At 49.5% G+C, this 24,994-nt stretch overlaps 1 protein-coding gene and 1 pseudogene across 5 annotated transcripts in view; one reads left to right on the top strand and one right to left on the bottom strand.

Moving 5' to 3' along the window:
• The window catches only part of RFX1 (regulatory factor X1), a 312,572-nt gene that overhangs the window by 263,732 nt on the left and 23,846 nt on the right, over positions 1-24,994 (top strand). For all 5 annotated transcript variants that reach the window (XM_030196902.1, XM_030196905.1, XM_030196904.1 and 2 more), the window contains 2 exons: positions 23,294-23,445; positions 23,676-23,773. In XM_030196902.1, coding sequence (XP_030052762.1) covers positions 23,294-23,445; positions 23,676-23,773 — 250 coding nt within the window. The remainder of the gene's footprint in view (positions 1-23,293; positions 23,446-23,675; positions 23,774-24,994) is intronic.
• On the bottom strand, positions 9,585-9,717 carry LOC115467476 (annotated as a pseudogene).

Raw genomic sequence — 24,994 nt, 5'->3', positions numbered from 1 at the left:
ACACAGCTGAAGCAGTACCTGCTCTGTTACTGGCAGTAAATGAAAAATTAGATATAATAGGCATCTCTGAGACCTGGTGGAAGGAGGATAACCAGTGGGATACTGTCATACCAGGGTACAAATTATATCGTAGTGATAGGGTGGATCGAATTGGTGGAGGGGTAGCATTGTATGTTAAGGAGGGCTTTGAATCAAATAGACTAAAAATTCTGCAGGACACAAAACATCTTAGAATCCCTATGGATTGAAATTCCAGGTATAAAGGTGAAAAGGATAGTGATAGGAGTGTACTACTGTCCACCTGCCCAAGATGAACAAACAGATGTGGAAATGTTATCAGAAATTAGGGAATTTAACAAACTGGGGGACATAATAATGAGTGATTTCAGTTACCCGCATATTGACTGGGTAAATGTAACATCAGGGCATCCTAGGGAGGTAAAATTCCTTGACAAAATCGAGGACGGCTTTATGGAGCAGCTGAGCTGCTACAGGAGCCAACAAAAGGAGGAAAAAGTTTAGATCTAGTCCTTAATGGAACACATGATCTGGTATAGGAGGTAATGGTGCTAGGACTGCTTGATAACAGTGATAATAATATGATTATTATTATCCATAATAATATGGAGTAAGTACACACAGGAAATCCAATCCATTAGCATTTAACTTTTAAAAAGGAAACTATGATAAAATGAGAAGAATGGTGAAAAAAAAAAAACTTAGAGAAACAGCTGCAGAGTTCATAAATTTACATCAGGCATGGATGCTGTTCAAAAATACCACCCTGGAAGCCCAGGCTAGTTATCCTATATAATAATTCTCACCTCCAACGTTCTAATGTGCCTGGGACCGTGCCTCCCTCGGAGGTGGTCTGCTAGGCAGGCACGCACTGACGTCAGTGACGTCACCTACTCTTCCACCTGCCTGGGAATCAGCTGTCAGTGCGCCGCTCCCTGTCACTTCGGAGCAAGTGGCAGAGAGCGGGGCAACACAGACCCCCCCCCCCCTTGCCCCATCACCAACCCGCCCCCCCCCCACCCGACGAGCATAACCACTCCATCTCCCCTCACGCACCTCCCACCCAGATCCACAATCCGCCGTCCCTCCGATTTCAACACCCCCCCCCCCGCATTACGGCCCCCTTTACCCCCCTCTGCGACCCTGTTGACCCCCCCCCCCCCGTTCTCGGCGAATACCGTCCCCCGCCACCGTGGAGTACCTGTGCTGACGGGGGACCCCAACCCCCATCAGCCGAAGTCGTGTGCTGGCCTTCGCGCCATTGCTTCTTCAATGCTCTTCTGTTGAAGTTCCTCTGCGTGCGTCTGACATCAGACGCATGCAGAGGAACTTCAACAGAAGAGCATTGAGGAAGCAACGCCGCGAAGGCCAGCACACGACTTCGGCTGACGGGGGTTGGGGTCCCCCGTCAGCACAGGTACTCCACGGTGGCGGGGGACGGTTTTCGCCGAGAACGGGCGGTCGACAGGGTCGTGGAAGGGGGGTACAGGGGGCTGTAAAGCGGCGGAGGAGGACGGGGGGGGGTGAAAACGGAGGGAGGGCAGAGTCTGCAACACCGAGGGACGGTGGGGGATGGCCTTGCTAGTGCCCGTTTCCTACCCTTCAGAAACGGGCATTTTTTACTAGTATTCCATGTATAAAAAAAAAATAGGAAGGAAGGCCAAACGACAGCCGGCGTGGTTAAAAAGTTAGGTGAAGGAAGCTGTTAGAGCTAAAATAAAATCCTTCAGAAAATAGAAGAGGGATCCAACTGAAAATAATAAGAAACAGCATAAAGAATGGCAAGGTAAATGCAAAACGCTGATAAAGGAAAGCAAGGTGAAATTAGGCCTTACCTGCTAATTTTCTTTCCTCTAGACCCTCCAGACCGGTCAAGACGCTTGGGTTATGCATGCCTACCAGCAGAGGGAGACTGAGAACACTAACTTCAAACTGAATACATATAACCTGTGCTAGCCCTCTATCTCCAGTATACACTTAGCAAAGCAGAGAAACAAATCCCTGGAACAGTAACTCTGAAACTAATAGAACCCCTGTACCTGGAAAACTAATAGTGAAACACCAACAGTGTGCTTAAAACAGATGAAACGCCCAGGCGTCCCACTCTGCAGAATATTAGGGTCAAAGAAAGTTCTCCGACCATACTGAATATAAAATGAACAGTCATAGCAGAACACGGCTCAAAATACTTCTGATAATCAACACGGCTGAAAAATACTTCTGCTAAGCGACAGGGCGGGCTCTTAACCGGTCTGGAGGGTCTAGAGGAAAGAAAATTAGCAGGTAAGGCCTAATTTCACCTTCCTCAGCAACCCTCCAGACCGGTCAAGACGCTTGGGAAGTACCAAAGCAGTAGACACATTAAGGGTGGGACCCACGAAAAGCAGAAGACAACACAGCCGCTCCAAACCGAGCATCCTCCTTTGCCTGCACATCAATTCTATAATGCTTTACAAAAGAATGAATGGACGACCACGCCGCCGCCTTACAAATGTCCTGCGGAGGAATAAAACTACTTTCCGCCCAAGAGGCGGCTACCCCCCGAGTAGAGTGTGCCTTAAGTACCGAGGGAACTGGCCGCCGCTTCAACAAATACGCCGAGGCAATAGTCTCCTTCAACCATCTAGCCAGAGTAGCCTTGGAAGCCTCTTCACCCTTTCTGGGACCTCCAAACAAAATGAACAAACGATCCGACGCTCGGAAGTCCTGCGTTCTGCTCAAATACGACCGCAAAATGCGTCGCACATCCAACTTAGCCAAACGACGTTGAGAGCGATCACCAGACCTATCCCCCAACACTGGTAACGAAATCACCTGATTTACATGAAAGGAGGAAACCACCTTAGGAACAAACGAAGGAACTGTCCGCAACGTCACTTTCTCCTTAGCCAAGGAGAGAAAAGGCTCTCTACAAGACAAAGCCTGTAGCTCCGAAATTCTACGCGCCGAAGTAATGGCCACCAGAAACACCGTCTTTAAAGTAAGATCTTTACACGAGATGGAAGTCAATGGTTCAAACGGAGGGCCTACCAGAGCCTCCAAGACCAAATTCAAATCCCAAGGCGGAACCGTCGGCCGACGAGGCGGACGAAGCAACTTGACAGCTTTCAAGAACCGCCCCACGTCCGGCGAAGCCGCCAAGGAAATCCCCTGAATCTTTCCACGGAAACAAGACAACGCTGAAACCTGCACTTTCAGGGAAGAGAGCGAGAGCCCCCTGTCAAGACCGTCCTGTAGGAACTCCAAAACTTCCGCAATCGAAACACGTAGAGGAACATAATCCCGCTCTTGACACCAGTTCTCAAAAATGCGCCACACTCGCACATAAGCCAAAGAAGTAGACCTCTTACGAGAACGCAACATGGTATCAATTACCCTGGCTGAAAAACCTTTCTTCCTTAATCTGAGCCTCTCAAGAGCCAGGCCGTAAGCGAGAATGGAGAAGGGTCGGCCATCTCGATCGGCCCCTGAACCAATCTCACCCCGGGCCCCAACGGAATCGGAGCCTGCACTAATAACCGAACCAGGTCTCCGTACCACGGACGTCGAGGCCAATTGGGCGCAATCAGAACCACGAGACCTGCATGGCACTCGATCCGCTGCACCACGCGGCCCACCAGAGGCCACGGCGGAAAGACATAGAGCAACTGTTGAGCCGGCCACGGGAGCACTAACGCGTCGATGCCCTCGGCCCGAGGATCTCTTCGACGACTGAAGAAGCGAGCGACCTGAGCGTTGTCGGCCGATGCCATGAGATCCAGCACCGGTCGACCCCACTCCAACACCAGTCGATTGAACACTGAGGGATGGAGGGACCACTCCCCGGGGTCTAACGTGTGCCTGCTTAGAAAATCCGCGCTCACGTTGTCCACCCCTGCCACGTGGCCCGCCGAGAGGCCCTGAAGATGAGCCTCTGCCCACAACATTAACTCCGCCGCCTCCACAGCTAATGCTTGGCTCTTCGTTCCCCCCTGCCGATTTACATATGCGACGGCCGTGGCATTGTCGGAAAGAACCCTGACTGCCTTGCCTTCTAGCAGGCTCTGAAAGGACCGAAGAGCCAACCGAATTGCTCGAGTCTCCAGGCGATTGATGGACCAAGATGCTTCCTCCAACGTCCAACGTCCTTGGGCTACCTGACCCAGGCAATGCGCTCCCCAGCCCGAGAGACTCGCATCCGTGGTCAGCACCGTCCAATTGGGAGTGTCCAGCGGCACGCCCTTCGCTAGATTCGGAGAGTGGAGCCACCAGCGAAGGCTGCGAAGGGCAACCCCCGACAGAGGGAACCTCTCCTCCAGGTCCTGAGACTGAGGAGACCAACGAGACAACAAAGCTCTCTGTAATTCTCTCATATGGGCCCTGGCCCAAGGCACCACCTCTATTGTTGCCGCCATCAGACCCAACACCTGAAGATACGCCCGAGCCGACGGCGCTCTCTGCGCTCGGAGCTGACGGATCTGCTCCTGCAGCTTGGAAATGCGAGGAGCTGTCAAAAACACCCGGCCCTTCTTCGTGTCGAAGCGAACTCCCAGATACTCCAGGGACTGGGAAGACACCAGGTGACACTTTGCCAGATTGACCACCCAACCCAGCGACTGCAAGAAGGTCACCACACGGCCGGTCGCCTCCTCGCTCTCCGACCTTGATTTGGCCCGAATCAACCAGTCGTCCAGATACGGATGAACCAAAATGCCCTGCAAGCGCAGCGCCGCCGCCACCACCACCATCACCTTGGAAAAGGTGCGGGGCGCAGTCGCCAGGCCGAAGGGAAGCGCACAAAACTGAAAATGTCTCCCTAAGACCACAAAGCGAAGAAAACGCTGGTGCGCCTCTAGAATGGGAATGTGTAAGTAAGCCTCTGTCAGGTCTAGAGAAGTCAGAAACTCTCCTTCTTGCACCGCTACAATAACTGAGCGTAATGTCTCCATCCGAAAGGAGGGAACCTTTAGGGCTGCATTGACCTTCTTGAGGTCTAAAATGGGCCGGAAGGCACCCTCTTCCTTCTTGGGCACCACGAAGTAAATGGAGTAACAGCCCGTACCCCTTTCTAACATGGGAACAGGTACCACCGCCCCTAAACCGATTAGACGCGACAGAGTGGCCCGTACTGCTCTTGCCTTGCATCTTGAATGACAGGGAGACACGAGAAAGAAATCGGAGAGAGGACTGTCGAACTCTAGGGCGTACCCGTCTCGCACTATCTGCAGTACCCACTGGTCTGACGTGATCTGGACCCACCTCTGGTAAAACAAGCGTAAGCGAGCCCCCACGCGAACCAGAGGCTGGGTCCCCAAACCATCATTGCGACACACGGGACGGCCCGGACGCTCCCGAAGAGGAGCCTCGCCCCCCGCGATGGCCACCTCGAAAGGACTGGGTTCTCTGGAAAAACCGACCCCTAGTCCCCCCAGAAGACCTACCGGGCCGATACCGCCGAGCCTCCTGAAACCGCCCCCGCCCTGCAGCCCCCTTAGGCACCTTGGGACGAAGCTCAGGAAGCCGCGGGGCCTTAGCATCACCAAGACCCTTCACCAACTTATCCAATTCCTCCCCGAAAAGCAAAGAGCCTCTAAAAGGAAGGGAACAAAGTTTAGCCTTGGAGGCGGCATCGGCCACCCAGCCCCGCAACCACAGGGCCCGCCGAGCCGCCACCGCAAAGGTCATGTTCTTAGCAGACGCCCTCAACAAATCGTACAGCGCATCCGCCAAGAACGACGACCCCATTTCCAACTTGACCAGATCTTGAACAAGAGAAGCCCTATCAGCCTGCGGGCTATCCAGGAGCCTCTCAGCCCAGCGAAAACACGCCCGAGCCACCAGACCTCCACAAACAGACGCTTGCAGAGCCAAGGCAGACAGATCAAAACTCCGCTTTAGGAAGGTCTCCAATTTCCTATCCTGAGGGTCCCGCAACGCGGCCCCCCCATCCACTGGAATAGCAGTAGCCTTAGTCACTGCCGTCACCACGGCATCCACCGTCGGGGGCCTGAGAGAATCTCTGTCCTCCTGAGGAAGAGGATAGAGCTTGGTCATATCCCGAGCCACCTTACATTGAGCCTCCGGCGACTGCCACTCCTGCGTGATCATATCTCTCAAGTCCGCATTCATAGGGAAAGAGCGAGAGACCCGCCTGATCCCCTTAACCAGAGGATCCACCTGCTTCCCATCCCCAATGGGAGCTGCCGCAGGATCAAACCTTAAAGTGGCAGACACCTGCTCAATGAGTTCAGATAATTCATCCCTGTGAAAAATCCGAACCACCGAGGGGTCTTCCCCTGGCAAAGGCAGGTCTTCATCCTGCCCTGCAACCGACCCCTCCTCCTCTTCCAGGGGGCTAAAATCACCCTCAGAATCCGGAGGAGAAAAAACCTCTACATCTTCAGAGCACTCCACACGTGGCCTTTTAGCGATAGCCCCCCCCAACCTGGGACTAAGGGACTCTGCACCCGATGGGCCCGCCTTCCAAGCCTGAAACAAACTCCAAACAAACTCCGGAGGGAACCCCATGCTGCCCGAGGCCTCCCCCCCAGCGGGGCTCGAAATCGGGAGAGACTGTGGTCCCACGACCGTCTCAGCGCCCAAAAGACCCGAATCCAAGATGGCGGCGGTTCCCGCCAAAATCGGAACCGCCGCTGAAGCGCCAAACTGAGCCGCAGCAACCTCCTGCGATCCCGCCGAAGGAACCTCCGCTGCTAACACCGGTGGCGCGAGGGATAGGGCCTTGGGCTCTCCACAGAACCGGCAGGGACCGCCAGCCGCGTCTACACCCCGACGCGCACACAGCCGGCAACGAAGCAACTTCCCCGACATACTCGCGCCTCAGAAACAGCTGATTACAACAACCGGCGAACAGCAAAGAAAAGAAAAAACACTCACCGGCGCTTAATTACTGGCTCAGCTCTCCCAGACCAGCTGAACAACTCCGGAAACACCGGAGTGCAGCTCCTGCAGCTCTCCACACGAGGTGTGCTTTTTTTTTTTTTTTTTTTTTTAAACTTTATTTGAGCCCTGCTGCTATTATCTGTATGGCACTCAAGGCTGCAGGATTAACACTGCAGCCGAGGCACAACGCTGCCCAAAACGGGAGAGCCAGTCGGGGGGAGGGACCCGGCCACCCGGGTGTGACACCCCAGAGGGGACAATGGTAGGCCCCACCGGACCTACCAAGCCCTTGCACACCACAGAATTCCAGGCACAGGGATTAACACTGTTCTTTCATCAATTTATCCCCAGAAACCAACTGAAGATTAACTAATCTCACAACAAGGAACCTAAATCCTACCAGACCGGACAAGCTGCACAGGCTGCATGTCTACCCTCTGCTGAGACTGAGAAAATACTGGAGATAGAGGGCTAGCACAGGTTATATGTATTCAGTTTGAAGTTAGTGTTCTCAGTCTCCCTCTGCTGGTAGGCATGCATAACCCAAGCGTCTTGACCGGTCTGGAGGGTTGCTGAGGAAAGAGAGATTTTGAAAAAAAGATTACGTTGGAGGCAAAAACATATAGTAAAAGCTTTTTGAAAAGGGGCACTCAGGGAAGACAAGAACACACAACCTACAGCACATGAGGCCAAATAGACTCAGAAACATTCTGGCAACAGATGTACAATAATGAATGGTCAGCACAAACAGACACTACATACTATCTTTCAGATTGGGATAAAAGATGCAAAAACATATTAGACGAAATAGCACCCTTACAAACAAGAACCTCACATAGGCATAACTCGTTACCATGGTTCAACGAAGAACTGAAAAAATTAAAAACGCAATCCAGGAAATTCGAAGGAGCATGGAAAAAAATAAAAGATGCACAAGACGCATGGAAACAAACTCAAAGAAAATACAAATACGCAATAAGACAAGCCAAAAGGCTATACTACAAAACCAAAATAGGGCCTGAATATAAAGACACGAAAAAATTATACCAACTCGTGAACAAACAACACCTCAGTCACCACAACCAACACAGACACCCCAACGGCAGACAAACTTGCCAAATACTTCAAGGAAAAAAATTGTAAATCTACGCAACACACTACCTCAGAACATCACCGACATCGAAAATTTCATCGAATGTATGGACCCTAACCCCGATGAATACCCAGCGGACAGATTCTGGACAAGATTCGCTCTCCTCACCACTGAAACAGTTAATCAAGCGACTAACAGGTTCTCCAAGACCCACAGTAAACTGGATACCTGCCCCAGCTACCTAATAAAATCCACCCCCCACCACTTCATACCAGACCTCACATCCCACATAAACAACATGTTTCAACATGGTTTCCTCAAGGACAGCGGCAACATCCTCCTCACCGCGATACCAAAAGATACCAAGAAAAAAACCAAACGATATAACTAACTACCACCCAGTAGCATCCATCCCACTGGTAGTCAAACTAATGGAAAGCATGGTAACCAAACAACTTACTGACTACATAAACAAATTCTCAGTACTACACGAATCACAATCAGGATTTCGTGCCAAATTCAAACAAGAAATTGCATTAGGCAAAAGCGTACTTCTCCTACAATTCGACATGTCTAGTGCGTTCGACTTGGTAAACCACAATATACTACTAAGCATCCTAGAATACTTCGGGATTGGCGGAAGTGTACTTAGTTGGATCAAGGGTTTCCTAACTACTAGAACATATCACCATGGAAAGCAGACTGTGGAGTACCCCAAGGATCACCACTATCACCGCTCCTTTTCAACCTAATGATGACCCCACTAGCCAAGTCCTTATCCACTCAAGGCCTGAACCCTTTCATTTATGCAGACAATGTCACAATATACATCCCTTACAAACATGACCTAGCAGAAATCACCAATGAAATCAAACTCAGCCTAAACATCATGAACTCATGGGCGAATGCATTTCAACTAAAACTTAACACAGAAAAAACACACTGTCTCATCCCAATACAACACAAACAAGCCCACCAACATAACCACCCCAGATCACAACCTCTCTATCTCAGATAGCCTGAAAATTCTCGGAGTTACACTTGACCGAAATCTCACACTGGAGAGCCGAGTGAAAGCTACCACAAAGAAAATGTTCCACTCAATGTGGAAGCTCAAACGAGTAAAACCCTTTTTCCCCCGAGGGAAATATTTCACAACCTGGTACAATCCAAGGTACTAAGTCATCTAGACTACTGCAACAGAATCTACGCGGGATGCAAAGAACAAATCCTAAAGAAACTCCAAACTGCTCAAAACACAGCAGCTAGGCTTATATTTGGAAAAACAAGATTCGAAAGCGCCAAACCCCTACGAAAAAAACTATACTGGCTACCAATCAAAGAACGCATTGCATTCAAAATCTGCACCATGGCTCATAAAATCATCTACGGTGATGCCCCGGGATACATGACAGACCTCATAGACCTACCAACCAGAAACACATCAAGATCAACACAAACATACCTAAATCTCCATCACACAAGCTGCAAAGGACTCAAATACAAATCAACCTATTCATCCAGCTTTTCCTATATAAGTACACAACTATGGAACACATTATCAAGCACCGTGAAAACAAAAACAACCACCAAAAATTCCGGAAACTACTAAAAATCAACCTGTTCAAAAAGGCATACCCTAACGACCCAACTTAAATGCCTTAACCCTGCAACACAATGAACAGATACTACACTTGATCTTAGCCAAAAGGCTGAGAAACCAAAGCTCGTACTGGACATAACTTAACTCTTGCCCTTACGATTCCCTAACGTGTCTGTAACACATGAACTGTACTCTACTACAACATCACTCTGTATTTGCTCATACCGGTATTGGCGATCGCCTGTACGGTACTATGTAAGCCACATTGAGCCTGCAAATAGGTGGGAAAATGTGGGATACAAATGCAACAAATAAAATAAATAAAATAGCGGAGAGATTAAATGAATTCTTTGCTTCGGTCTTCACCGAGGAAGATGTGGTAGAGATACCGGTGCCAGAAATGATACTCAAAGCTAAGTCAGAGAAACTGAATCAAATCTCTGGAAACCTGGAAGATGTAATGGGCAATTTAACAAGTTGAAGGGTAGCAAATTGCCTGGACAGGATGGTATTCATCCCAGAGTACTGATAGAATTGAAAAATGAACTTGCAGAACTATTGTTAGTAATAGAACATAACTTCCTATCCTATGACTCTCCAGTGGAGTCTTTCTTGAGGTACTTTGTCCAATGCCTTTTGAAAATCCAGATACACAATATCGACCGGCTCACCTTTATCCATGTTTGTTCACCCCTTCAAAGAAATGTAGTAGGTTGCTGAGGCAACCTTTCCCTTGACTAAATCCATGTTGGCTTTGTCTCATTAATCTATGCTTTTGAATATGCTCTGTAATTTTGTTCTTTATAATAGTCTCTACCATTTTGCCTGGCACCAACGTCAGGCTCACTGGTGTATAATTTCCTGGATCTCCCCTGGAACCTTTTTATAAAAATCAGCGTTACATTGGCCACCCTCCAATCTTCCAGTACCATGCTTGATGTTAAAAATAAATTACATATTGTGGATTAAAAACTGGTTAAAAATAGAAAACAGTATGGTTAAATGGTCAGTATTCTCAATGGAGAAGGGTAGATAGTGGGGTTCTGCAGGAGTTTGTGCTGGGACCACTGCTTTTCAACATTTTTATAAATGATCTAGAGATGGAAGTATCTAGTGAGGTAATTAAATTTGCTGATAACACAAAGATATTCAAACTTGTTAAATTGCAAGAGGATTGTGAAAAATTACAAGAGAACCTTATGAGACTGGGATACTGGGCATCCAAGTGGCAGGTGACATTTAATGTGAGCATGTGCAAAGTGATGCATGTGGGAAAGAGGAACCTGAACTATAGCTACGTAATGCAAGGTTCCATGTTAAGAGTCACCGACCAAGAAAGGGATCTAGGTGTCATCGTTCACGATACGTTGAAACCCTCTGCTCAGTGTGCAGCGGTGGCTAAGAAAGCAAATAGAATGGTAGGGATTATTAGGAAAGGAATGGAAAACAAAAATGAGGATGTTATAATGCCTTTGTATTGCTCCATGGTGCGACCTCACCTCAAATACTGTATGGAATTCTGGTCGCCGCATCTCAAAAAGATACAGAGAATGGTGACGAAAATGAGAAAGGGGATGGGTCAACTTCCCTATGAGGAAAGGCTAAAGCGGCTAGGGCTCTTCAGTTTGGAGAAAAGCCGGCTGAGGAGAAATATGATAGAGGTCTATAAAATAATGAGCAGAGTGGAACGGGTAGACATGAATTGCTTGTTTACTGTTTCCAAAAGTACTAGAATGCAATGAAGCTACAAAGTAGTAAATTTAAAACAAGTCAGAGAAAATATTTTCTCAGCAATCCTCCAGACCATTCAAGACGCTTGGGTTATGCACTCCTACCAGCAGAGGGAGACTGAGAACACTAAAACTTCTTATAGAAGTAGCTTGTGCAGACCTTCTCCTAACCAGTATTTTCTCAGTCTCAGCAGAGGGTAGAAGTGTGCAGCCTGTGCAGTGTACTCAGTCTGGTAGGCCCGTTTGGGGTTTGTAGGTTGGGTTGTAAATGTTAGAGAACACACACTTGGATCTCTATTACAGGGTGTAAGTCCTAAGGGGCTTCTTATTCCCTGTGGGGTGTCACACCCGGGTGGCCGGGTCCCTCCCCCAGTGCTCGTCCTCTGGAGGACTGCTTCACCTCGGCCACAGACCTCGTTCTGTACCCTTGAGGCGTTTAGGCATCAGCAACGAGGTTTAATAAATAAATAAATAAACGTTTTCCTTAGCATCCCTCTGGACCGGCCCAGGATTGGACTGATGGGTTGTGCTCGCCTTCCAGCAGGTTGGAGACTGAGAAAAAACTCTGACTCTAGCGAGCCAATAGGAGCCCTGGTCACGTGACCATGGCCGGTCTTAGGCCGAGGCGACTGAGGCGGCCGCATAGGTCCCCGCGCGGCACGCCTTAAGCCTCTTCCCAGGGCACTGACGTAAACAACAAGCCAGGTAAGCATGGCACGGCGCCGCCATGCCATGCTTACCGCCACCCTGCCCGCCCTCATCTTCTCCCCTCAACCAAGGAAGGATAATTTTTCTTTTAAATTTACCCTCCGTCGCCGGAATCCAGCACAGCAGCGTCAGTGAAAACGCTCCTCCCCTCCCGAGTCCCCCCGACGTCTGTAGCAGAACAGAAGCTCTTCCTGATTCGTTTATTCTCATTGTCCCGCCCTCGGAACAGGAGGGTCGCTGGACATGGGTGGATGGCAGGGGAGGGGGGTTTCTGGACATAGGTGGATGGCAGGGGAGGGCAGAGGGGACAGGGGGGGTTTCTGCACATAGGTGGATGGCAGGGGAGGGCAGAGGGGACGGGGAGGTTCTTCACATAGGTGGTTGGCAGGGGCAGGCAGGGAGGACAGGAGGGTTTCTGGACATAGGTGGATGGCAGGGGAGGGCAGAGGGGACAGGAGGGTCGCTGGACATGGGTGGATGGCAGGGGAGGGGGGTTTCTGGACATAGGTGGATGGCAGGGGAGGGCAAAGGGGACAGGGGGGGTTCTGCACATAGGTGGATGGCAGGGGATGGCAGGGGGGACAGGAGGGTCGCTGGACATGGGTGGATGGCAGGGGAGGGGGGTTTCTGCACATAGGTGGAGGGCAGGGAGGACAGGAGGGTTGCTGGACATGGTTGGATGGCATGGAAGGGGGGTTTCTGGACATAGGTGGAGGGCAGGGAGGACAGGAGGGTCGCTGGACATGGGTGGATGGCAGGGGAGGGGGGTTTCTGGACATAGGTGGATGGCAGGGGAGGGCAGAGGGGACGGGGGGGTTGCTGGACATAGATGGATGGCAGGGGGGCAGGAGGGTCTCTGGACATGGGTGGATTGAGGAGAGAAGAAATGCTGGACATGGATGGAGGCGAGGGAAGAGTGAGGAAGGAGATGAGGTGAGGGAAAAGGAAGAGAGGAGAAAAAGTGCACATGGATATAGAAAATAGGCAGAAGCTGGACCCACTGGACAGTCAAGTCTGCGGAGGACCCAGCTTTTACTTACGGATGTAGGGCAAGAAATGAAGAAGAAAGGCGGAAAGTAAAGAAATAAATGGAAAGGAAGCCCTGGAAATGGAGTTAAGAGGACAGATAGCAGCACAATCGGATACTGAGCCAGCATGATCAGAAAAACAAAGTCACTAGACAACAAAGGTAGAAAAAACTATTTTATTCAGGATTTATTAATTGGAATATGTCAGTTTTTGGAAATGTGCATCTGTGATATTTTTCATGTAAGTTTCAATTTTTGTAGTATTGCTGCATGCTGATTCTGACTTCTTGAGGTTACTTTCCAGTTCATTATTTTGCCTTCATGTGTTTTTCAGGTGTGATCAAGGAAGGTGCAGTATTCTGCTAGTGTATAGTTTGCAGCCATTTTTGTTTTTTTCACTAGGTTGTGCACTGGTGTTTTAGAGCCCGGTGTAATTACAGTTGGCTTTCCATGCCACGCATAAGGTTGTAGCTCGTCTTGTCCTTGGAATTAGTGATGTTTATGGTTTCATGATAGCATTTTGCTTATTATTTCAATCAGTTTTTTTGTACAAGTTTAGCGTCATTTGTCTTTATTTGAAATTTCATAAATAAAAAAAATTTTCTAAAAATGGAATAATCTTATAAATGGGGTGGGGCTAGGGTGGGGGCAGAGCCAGGCTGGGGCAGGGCTATGGTGGGGCGGGGCTAGGATGGGGCCCCACCAAATTGGTCTGCATAGGGCCCCGCACTTGCTAAGACCAGCCCTGCACGTGACCCTAGCCTCAGTATTTTCTCAGTCTCCCAGCAGTTAGGAAGTGAGCCCATTAGTCTCTCTTGGTTGGTCTATAACTTTTTCTGTTTAATCTTTATTCTGTGCCAGGGGAATTCTTTAGAGGCTTGTTAGGTATTTAGCAATGTTACATTTCAGCCTCTGGGGTGTTAAACACGGGTGTCCCGAGTCCCTCCCCCTTTTTCCTCCCCATCTCCCTTTGAAAATAATAAATAAATAAAATAAAGAAAGAAAGAAAAAGGGAAGGGCTACCCCTTGTTGCTAGAAGGGGGTATTGCCTTTGGGAGAGGCAGCCAGTATTAAATAAATAAATACAAAGAGAGATAAGAGAAGCAGTGCTTTCCCCAATGACCTAATGAGCAGGCAGCTCTGTTTAGTTCTCTGTGAGTGCTTTCTTGTAGCTGATCAGCTGTTCTGTATGTCATTCACCAGCAGTATTAAGCCTCTCATCTCTGTCAATATATAGTAGATTTTTATTCTTTTTCTTACCGGTAGTTGTACGAGCGGGGCTTTAGTTAAAAAAAAAAGGCGCGAACCGCTGACGCACATGCACGCGTTTTGTTCCGATATCGCTGAAAAGCTCCAGAGCTCTGCTGTCTATCGGCGTCGCGGATTTAACGCCACCAGCTCTTCTACATTTGGCTCTTGTTTTTTATTTTTTCGATGTGGCTTCGGGGCCTGTGCTTCTTCCGGTTCACAAGTCTGTTTCGCCAGCTGTTAGGTCTTCCCTGTCCCGCTCTACTCCGCTTGTTGCGGAGGTGTCAGGCACGCTCTCGGGGACAACGAAAGTGGCGCGAACGGCGGCCATTTTCAATCACCCTCCGTTTTTTCAGTCGGGTGATCGCTCTGCTGTAGACAAGGCTGCAAGTCCAGACGAACCTGATTCAGGAGCTCTGGTACACTCCGGAGTCACTCAGGCAGGGGGATTTTCCCCTGTGTTTGTTCTCCGGATGTACCAGGCCTTCCTGTTATCACAGAAAGAAATCCATTTTTTTCCCTCTCCCCTATCCCTGCCCAAAACACTCCTAGGCCATTTCTCTTTCCATTCGGGCTTCATAGAGTTGTTATCTGGCTGTTTATGCAATGTGGATCTTTAAATATCCATTTTCAGACGTCCATCATAAGCACCATAGTAGCTCCAAGCATGCCTATTCACCTATATTTAGGGCATAGGTTAAAGCATCTTTGTGCTTGCTTAAAGAATTGTTAAACAAAATATTACTTTTTCTATCAAGCCATATACTTTGCATAGCAGGAGTTGACAATATTCAAGCGGACTTTCCCAGTCGTCGCATGCTCGATCCAGGCGAATGGGCTCTCAGCGATCGAGCGTTTTAGTTGCTAGTACGTCATTGGGGCACTCCTTCTGTTCGCTTACAGACTCAACTCAAAGTTCCTCCATTTTTTCAGTTGCTGAAGAGAGGCAACAGCAGAAAGGGTAGACGTCCTCTTGCGGCGGGGGTCCTCCGAATTTCTTTACGCGCTTCCTCCGTAGCCTCTATTAGGTCGTCTCCTTCAGAAGATAGAGGAACATGGGAAGCCAGTAATTCTGGTGCTCCCAGATTACCCTTGACACTCTTGATACACGAGTCTGCAGCGGCTGAAGGTGATGTCTTCTCTTCGACTTCCGCTATACAAGTCCTTGCTGATTCAAGGGCCGGCTTTCCCCGGCTCGATTTTGTCTTACGACTTGATTCTTGAACGAGCCCGTTTAGCTCACAGGGGTTTTTTTATTTCCACCATGGCTCAGATGTTTTTCTGCAGTGAGGGTTTGATGAAGGACTGTCTCTTTCTTCACTTAAAATGCAGACGGCGGCTCTGTCCGGTTTCAGAGGTCGGATTCGGGGTAAGTCTGTGGCTAGTCTTCCCGAGGTCGCCCGTTTCTTAAAAGGAGTTAGCCTTTGGCCACCGGTCAGATCGATCTTTCCATGTTGGGACCTTAATCTGGTGTTTTCGGCTCTCACGGGGCCTCCGTTTGAACCATTGCAAACTTGTTTTCTGAAGGACTTAACCCTAAAGACAGTGTTTTTTGGTGGCTATTACATCAGCTAGGAGAGTTTCGGAGTTGCAAGTTTTTTCCTGCAGGTCTCCATTTCTACAGTTTTCTAAAGAGCAAGTGGTCCTTCGTCCGGTTCCTTCTTTTTTGCCTAAGGTTCTCTCTCGGTTTCATCTGTCCCAGTCGGTTTTCTTCCTGTTCTGGGATTGGTCTCAGGTACGCACGAGCAGAAGAAATTGTGTACTTTGGATGGTAAGAGGGTGCTTAAACGATATCTCGCAGTCACTGAGGTTTTTCGCCGCTCGGATTGTCTTTGGCTTTTTGCTGGTCACCGTAAGAGTTTGTCAGCTTCTAAGCCTACGTTATCTAGGTGGATTAAAGAGATGATAGCTTCAGCCTACCTCTTGGCAGGCAAGGCAGTCCCGGAGGCTATTTATGCTCATTCTACTAGAGCGCAGGCAGCGTTGTGCGCGGAGTATTCCTGGGTGCCTCCTGCAGAGATTTGTAAGGCGGCAACTTGGTTCTCTATCCATTCTTTTTCTACACATTACAGACTTGATGTTCATTGTTGGCAGGAGGCGGTCTTTGCATCATGGGTACTCACTGTGGGCTTGCTGGGGTCCCACCCAAAGAACTACTGCTTTGTTACGTCCCATCAGTCCAATCCTGGGCCAGTCCGGAGGGATGCTAAGGAAGGAGAAATTAGACCTTACCTGCTAATTTGCTTTCCTTTAATCCCTCCGGACCGGCCCAGGCCCCTCCCTGTTCCAGTTTTCTGTCTAGGTTTGTATGTTCTATTTATTTGTTTGCAGAGCTGTTTTTTGCTAGTTAGACAAATATAAAAATTAAAAAACAAAAACAAAAAAACATTGATCTTCTGTTATGGCCATACCGCTACTGTGGTAAGGGTATGTGGTGAGCCATTACAGTGAGGCCATACCGCTGCTCTGGTAAGGGTACGTGGTGAGCCATTACAGTGAGGCCATACCGTTGCTCTGGTGAGGGTAGTCGGTGAGCCATTTCAGTTAGGCCATACCGATACTCTCGTAAGGGTTTTCGGTGAGCCATTAAGATAAGGCCATACCGCTGCTCTGGTAAGGGTACGTGGTGAGCCATTACAGTGAGGCCATACCGCTGCTTTGGTGAGAGTTGTCGGTGAGCCTTCATTAGAGCACGTTTTCAATAGTGCTCCCTGGTTGCTGGAATTCCTTGGGGCACAGAATGTCTTGTTCTTCTTCTTGCTGCTTTGTTATTCAAATACTGAGGCTAGGGTCACGTGACCAGGGCTCCTATTGGCTCGCTAGAATCAGAGTTTTTTCTCAGTCTCCAACCTGCTGGAAAGCGAGCACAACCCATCAGTCCAATCCTGGGCCGGTCCGGAGGGATTAAAGGAAAGCAAATTAGCAGGTAAGGTCTAATTTCTCCTTTAAAAGGCGGCTATTTTGGCCGTTCTTTTGGCAGTCCAGAGATAAAACGTCTTCAAGGGCGTTCTTGCCTTAGGCGGTTTTGCCTATTAGTCTATCAGAGCACAAAGCAACTATTTGTTTTTATTGTGTTCGCGGCCATTATGTCTAAGCCGGCGAGGTGTCGGTTTTGTGCGAAGCACGGCGTTAAAGTGAAAGGTGGCCAATGTAAATTTTGTGGGGAGCCTACGTTGTCAGCACTCTTGCTCCCCGTGCTTTCCCCTGAGTCGGCAGAGGTGTTGGGCGGCGATTTGACCGCACATTCCGGGCCGGCAACGGCGGGGCCGGTTTTGGCGGGAAACGTGGCCATTTTGGCTGCGCGTCTCGGGTCGGCCTCAACGGAGTCGTTTTTGGCGGAAAGCAGGGCCCTTTTGGCCGCACATTTCATACCGGCGCCGGGGGACCCGTGTGTGGCAGGAAGCGCGCCTAGTTTAGCAGCGGATCACGCGATGGACCTGCCACCGCGGGAGCGAGGGGGGTCCGTCGCGGAGACTGCGGAAAGTGTTGTTGGGGCTTCAGCAGCGTCGAGAGGGGGGGGGTCTGGTTTCCCTCCTGAGTTTGTTTGGTCTCTGTATAATGCCTGGAGAGCTGGCCCCTCTCAGGCTGTTTGTTCCCCGGAGGCTGCTAGCTCATTGGGAGTTAAGCGCCCACGGGTGGATATTTCGGAGCCTATTGAGATACTTTCTCTGCCTGGGTCGGAGGTTTGGAGTGACCCAGGAGAGGAGGATCTCTTAGATGAGTCTGAGGATCAGGATGGGCTAAGGCCTGGGGAAGATTCTTCAGTGGTTCGCATTTTTCATAAGGAGGAGTTGGTAGAGCTCATTGATCAGGTGATCTCTACTTTGAAGTTTTCTCCGGTGGCCACTCCTTCTGCGGAGGGACCCCAGGTAGATCCTTTGGTTAAGGGGATTCGGAGAGCCTCCCGTTCCTTTCCCATGAATTCAGACATTAGAGACATGGTTTTTCAGGAATGGTCTGTGCCGGAGGCTGCTTGTAAGGTGTCTAGGGCTATGGCGCGGCTGTATCCCTTGCCTCCGGAAGATTTGGCCCTGCTGAAACCACCTACTGTGGATACGGTGGTTACGGCGGTTACTAAGGCTACGGCCATTCCGGTGGATGGCAGTACAGCCTTACGGGATCCTCAGGATAGGAAGCTAGAGTCCTTTCTGAAGCGCAGCTTTGATTTGTCGGCTTTGGCCTTGCAAGCCTCTGTGTGTGAGGGCTTGGTAGCCAGAGCTTGTTTCCGTTGGGCGGAGAAGCTCTTGGATGAGCCTGCGTTAGATAGGACTGGTTTGGTTCAGGAGCTGGCCAAATTGGAGATGGGGTCTTCGTTTTTGGCGGACACCCTTTATGATTTGCTAAGGGCTTCGGCTAAGAATATGGTTCTGGTGGCGACGGCTCGCAGGGCTCTTTGGCTTAGGGGCTGGGTGGCAGATGCGGCCTCTAAAGCAAAGTTGTGTTCTCTACCTTTCAAAGGTTCTATGTTGTTTGGAGAGGACTTGGATAAACTGATGAGTGGTCTTGGGGTTACCAAGGTCTCACGGTTGCCAGAGTTACGGCCTAAGTCGGCTAGTCGAGGGGGTTCGGCTAGAGGTCGGTTTAAGGACGCGAGGCGGTACAGGCCGGGCAGATTTGTATCTCCTAAAAGCCGTTTTTTCCAGCGGACGCAGTCCTTTCGAGGGGGTCATCGAGGAGGTCGGGACTCCTCTGGAGGTGCCGGAAATGGTAATAAGTCCTCCTTATGAAGGTGTGCGGGTCCAGCCTCTGGTGAAGGTCGGGGCGCGACTTCGTCTGTTTTATCAGGGGTGGACCGAAATTACTTCAGATCAGTGGGTTCTGGAGGTCGTTTGCGACAGTTATGTGCTCGAGTTCGAGCACCTGCTGCCGGATCTGTTTCTTCCCTCTCCTTGTCACTCTCGAGTCAAGTTAAAGGCTATTCAAGAGACTCTGGGTCGCTTAATCCAGTTGGGAGCTGTGGTACCCGTTCCTCGGCACGAGCAGGGAATGGGCTGTTATTCCATTTACTTTGTGGTGCCGAAGGAGGACCAGTTTCGACCCATTTTAGATCTCAAGAGAGTCAATGGGGCTCAAGGTGCCATCCTTCTGCATGGAGACTCTGCGCTCGGTCATAGTGGCTGTTCGTCAGGGAGAATTTCTCACGTCACTGGATCTCACGGAAACGTATCTGCATGTGCCGATTCGAGAGGCCCATCAGCGTTTCCTTCGTTTTGCTGTTTTAGGGAGGCACTTTCAGTTCTGTGCTCTGCCTTTTGGTCTGGCAACGGCTCCACGCACCTTCTCCAAGATAATGGTGGTGGTAGCAGCGGCTTTGCGGAGGCAGGGAATTCTGGTGCATCCATATCTGGACGACTGGTTTATCTGGGCGAAGTCTCAGGCTCACAGTGTTGTGGCGACGGCTCAGGTGGTCGCGTTTCTGGAATCGCTCGGATGGGTAGTGAATGTAGTCAAAAGTCAGTTGATCCCATCGCAGAGTCTGGAGTACTTGGGAGTGCGGTTCAACATGGCAGTGGGTCGTGTTTTTCTGCCGGATTCTCAATCGCCTCTCTTCAGCAGTAGGTCCGGCTGTTAATGTCCGTTTAGAGTCCGACGGTTCGAAGGTACCTTCGGGTTCTGGGCCTCATGGCAGCGACAATAGAGGTAGTACCATGGGCCAGGGCGCATATGCGTCAGCTTCAGTCGACTCTGTTGTCCCGGTGGTCTCCCCAGGTACACAGTTTGGAGTTCTGATTGCCATTGAGGGGGGCTGCTCGGCGCAGTCTCCAGTGGTGGCTGTGCTCGGCCCATCTGAAAAAGGGCATGCCGTTGGAACCTCCTCAGTGGGTGATTCTGGTAACGGATGCCAGTCTGCTGGGCTGGGGAGCTCAGTGTCTCGGTCGGTCCGCGTAGGGGCGGTGGTCGACGGAGGAAGCTCAGTGGTCTATCAACTGGTTGGAGACAAGAGCAATTCGGCTAGCTCTATTGGCGTTTCGCTCAAGTGTGGTCGGAAAGGCGGTAAGTCATGTCCGACAACACGACAGCGGTATCGTATGTCAACCGGCAGGGCGGTACAAAGAGTCCGCGGCTGGCAATCGAGACGGCTCTGCTCATGAGTTGGGCAGAAAGACATCTAGTGCAGATTTCGGTGGCGCACGTGGCCGGGGTGGACAACGTGAACGCGGATTTTCTAAGCAGACACGTGTTGGACCCCGGAGAATGGTCTCTGCACCAGTCGGTGTTCGACCAGATAGTTTTAAAGTGGGGAATGCCAGTAGTGGATCTCATGGCGTTGGCACAGAATGCTCAGGTTCCTTGGTATTTCAGTCGGCATCGGGATCCGCGAGCAGAAGGGATCGATGCATTGGTCCTTCCGTGGCCTTAGCGGGTATTACTGTACATGTTTCCCCCGTGGCCCTTGATAGGTTGAGTCCTATAGAGGGTAGAATATCATGCGGGTACGGTGTTGTTGGTGGCTCTGAATTGGCCGCGTCGGCCGTGGTTCGGGAATCTGATGCGCCTGTTAGAAGGCGAGCCTCTGCGGCTGGGGGGCTCGGTGCTGTTGTGTCAGGGTCCAATTGTCATGCCGGATCTGGCTCGGTTCTCTCTTACGGTGTGGCTCTTGAGAGGGAACGGTTGAGAAGGAAAGGGTTTTCTCCTCAGGTGATTCAGACGATGCTGCAGTCTCGCAAACATTCGACGTCTTTGGCCTATGTGCGTGTGTGGCGCATATTTGAAGATTGGTGTGGGGACCGGGCGTGTGTCCCTTCAACACCTTCTGTGTCGTGCATTTTATATTTCTTGCAGGATGGTTTTGAGAAGGGCCTTTCCTTGTCATCTTTGAAGGTGCAGCTGGTTGCTTTGGCGTGTTTTCGGGGTAAGGTGCAGGGCAGGTCGGTTGCGTCTTCCCCGGATGTGGTCCATTTTTCGAGGGGGGTGAAGTTGCTTCGTCCTCCTTAGCGGCCGGTAGTTCCTCAGTGGGATCTTAATATCGTTCTTGAATCTTTGGCGTGTTCTCCTTTTGAGCCCTTGGAGTCTTGTTCGATAAAAGACCTTACTATGAAGGTGGTCTTTTTGGTAGCTATATCGTCGGCTCACAGGATTTTGGAACTTCAGGCTCTTTCATGTAGGCCTCCGTTTCTGTGGTTTTCTAAGGAAAAGGTTTCGCTGCGTCCAGTGCCTTCGTTTTTGACTAAGGTGGTATCCTCCTTTCATGTCAATCAGGTGATTTCGTTGCTGGTCTTGGGGGACCGGACGGGGGATGCTTCTCAGCGTCGTTTGGCGAAATTGGATGTGCGCAGAGTGTTGAAGGTTTACTTGCGCAGGTCAGAGGAATTCAGGTCTTCGGACAGGTTATTTGTCCTTCATGGGGGGCCCAAGAAGGGAGTGGCTGCTTCTAACTCATCTATAGCTCGGTGGTTGAAGGATGCCATCTCTTCGGCTTACATATTGCATGGCCGTACGGTGCCGGTGGGGGTCAAGGCACATTCCACTAGGGGGATGGCGGCTTCTTGGGCAGAGAGTAGTTTTGTTCCACCGGTGGACATTTGTAGAGCGGCGGTGTGGTCCTCCCTGCATTCTTTTGTCAAAAGTTACAGAGTGGATGTACAGGCAAAGGAAGATGCCAGTTTTGGAGTCAAGGCACATTCCACTAGGGGGATGGCGGCTTCTTGGGCAGAGAGTAGTTTTGTTCCACCGGTGGACATTTGTAGAGCGGCGGTGTGGTCCTCCCTGCATTCTTTTGTCAAAAGTTACAGAGTGGATGTACAGGCAAAGGAAGATGCCAGTTTTGGAGCTGCAGTCCTGTCCTCTGGGCTTCGCAGGTCCCACCCTTAGATGTGTTTACTGCTTTGATACGTCCCAAGCATCTTGAACGGTCTGGAGGATTGCTGAGGAAGGTGAAATTAGGCCTTACCTGCTAATTTTCTTTCCTCTAGATCCTCCAGACCGTTCAAGAGCCTACCCAGTGTATCAGACAGTTCAGTATGATATTTTCTTTAGACTTCAGTTGCTGATATTTCTAGTAGCTCCTGTGATTTGGGTCCTGGAGTTTTACTAAAGGCAGTTTGTGGTACCATTTGTGCCCATCTGCAGTTGAATTCCCCCATCTTAAGGGGGAGGAGATCTGAGTGTGGATTCAGTGGTTTTGTTTAGGTGGAGGTGTTTTGTTCCTCTGCTTTGTTACTGTTTTACTGGTTAGTAGAAGGTCTGCACAGGCTACTTGTATAAGAAGTTTTAGTGTTCTCAGTCTCCCTCTGCTGGTAGGAGTGCATATCCCAAGCATCTTGAACGGTCTGGAGGATCTAGAGGAAAGAAAATTAGCAGGTAAGGCCTAATTTCACCTTGTAATTAAACTGTGGATTTCATTGCCAGAGAATGTGGTAAAGCAGTTAGCTTAGTGGGGTTTAAAAAAAGGTTTGGATAACCTCCTAAAAGAAAAGTTCATAAGCCATTTTTAAGATAGACTTGGGGAAAATCCACTGCTTATTTCTAGGATAAGCAACAAAAAATGTATTGTACTGTTTTGGGATCTTGCCAAGTATTTGTGTCCTGGATTGGCCACTGTTGGAAACAGGATGCTGGGCTTGATGGACCTTCGGTCTGTCACAGTATGGCAATGCAAGAGAGCCTGTCAAAAAAGAGGCTGTGTAGATTTCCCTTTGCATAGTTGGAAAAACCTTCCCATTTTTCCTGAGCTCTAGAGACCTGGTCCCTATTTGTGTTAGCAGACGACATTAGCTACTGTGTCTGGTTCATCCTGCTTTTCACCTGAAAAAGAATGTGTTATTGTAGTTTTCATGATTTTTTAAATTTTTTAAAAATTGAATTTAAGTTGTTGCCATTTTATGTGGTCCTTAAGTGGAATTAAATAAATAAAATTATCAGAGAACATCCGCTGCAGTAGAGTGACTACTAATCAGAACTGGTCTATCAAACAGTAAGGTGAGGAGGAGAGCAGAGACACAGACCCCTCATCTCACTGCTTACTCCCAACTCTCGTATGCAGACATGACGAGGCAGAGAAACGACTTCCTAAAGACTCCTTGGTGATTCTGTCAAAGTATGAGCCAGTGCTGAAGTGGACAAAAGACTGTGATAACAGCCTGTACCAGGGACTGGTGGAGATCCTTATCCCCGATGTACTGCGGCCCATACCAAGTGAGTGCAGCAGGGTGGGGTGGGATGGGATGGGAACAGGGAAAGTCAAGAGAATCCAGTCATAATCAAAACTGACAGAATTTTGTCCAGAAAAATAGAGGAGAAGCTATCCAAAACCAGTGAAAGCTACTTGGGTGAACTGACAGCAACAGGCTAGAAGAGGGTGGGGAGGCATATGGGAACAGGTTCAATAGCATGTAGCGAGGAACATCTCATTCCAATTCTTTCAGGTGCCTTGACTCAAGCAGTCCGCAACTTTGCTAAGAGTTTGGAGAGCTGGCTCAGCAGTGCCATGATGAATATCCCAGAAGAGATGGTTCGTGTGAAGGTGAGATCTTAAGTGTCGTTATAATGCTTTGTTCCTCCTCCTCACTACTCCTTCCACTACTTCTGTAAGGTTTTCATACCCATTCTGTCCTTACTGCTCTGCACACCATTGCCTTCAGTGATCAAGTGAAGTTATCATGACCCATTCTTCTTTCCTTTGTATACTACTGTGCCGCTTCCTGCCACACCCTCTGGCGCCCAGGTGAAGTTATCCTACCTGTTCTCTGTCCTTTCAGTATTTCTCTATATTGTTCCCTTGCCACTCTCTCCAGTGCCCAGGTGAAACTGTCTCAGCCATTTTCCATCGACATGCAGAATGAATCTGCCATGAATGAATGACATAATCAAATCATACTAATTAGTAGATTTTGGAGCTCTGAGAAATCAAGAAGGTTTCTGCTGTGTTTGCATTGCATGCATGTGGTTCTGCTTTCCATATCCTCTCTTAATAGCTGCTGAGAGGATGTTGTCCCTCACTTTCTCAATTTGTTCTTTACGCTTCTACCCTCCTCCAAACTAAAGAGAAAATACAGTTTACCGTATTTGTTTCTTTCAAAAATAACTGGGTAGATATGCCGTTTGCTTAAAAGGTGTTTAGGGATTGGAAATGTCAATTCTGGATTTACATGCTATAGCTGTAGCTATAGTGCCTGGGACCAGCCCATATTTCAAGTGGTCTCCGTTGATCTCACTGCTCCAGGTCCTGCAGGATGGAAGCCCTATGTTTTGTGCAGACAGATGAAAGTAATGGCTCCAGTGGGTCTAGTGCCTGTGCTCCTCTGCCTAGTAGGGAGAGTGAAGGAGTGATTCCTCAACAGAATAAAAGCCACAGCATAGAAAATGGTGTCAGATAGGACACCTCCAAGAAAGTATGCTAGATCCCACAGGGATCTTTGGCGCTGAAAGCAGCTGTCAGCTGTGGAGGACTAGAATCGGATTCCGGGAATAATGAACTCCCAAACGTGGTGTCTGTGCAATTTCTCTTTATTACCGCCGTATCCAGAGAAAAGGTCTTTCCAAAGCAGCCCAAAACAGTCAGAGGACTGCCATCGTTTCCTATGTTACCTGCTATAACTCTAGTCAGAGAGCAGGTAACATAGGAAACGATGGCAGGTACAAGCTTGCTGCCCATTTGGCCACACTGCTAAGGATATCATTGTACACAATTCCTTCCTGTTCTTTGCTGCCTGGATGAGTGTGCCATGGATATGTCAATTACAAT

The sequence above is a fragment of the Microcaecilia unicolor genome, chromosome 3 (genome assembly GCF_901765095.1).
Source record: "Microcaecilia unicolor chromosome 3, aMicUni1.1, whole genome shotgun sequence".
NCBI classification, from domain to species: domain Eukaryota; kingdom Metazoa; phylum Chordata; class Amphibia; order Gymnophiona; family Siphonopidae; genus Microcaecilia; species Microcaecilia unicolor.
The sequence above is the reverse complement of the archived record's forward strand: the minus strand, read 5'-3'. Positions and strand labels throughout refer to the sequence as shown.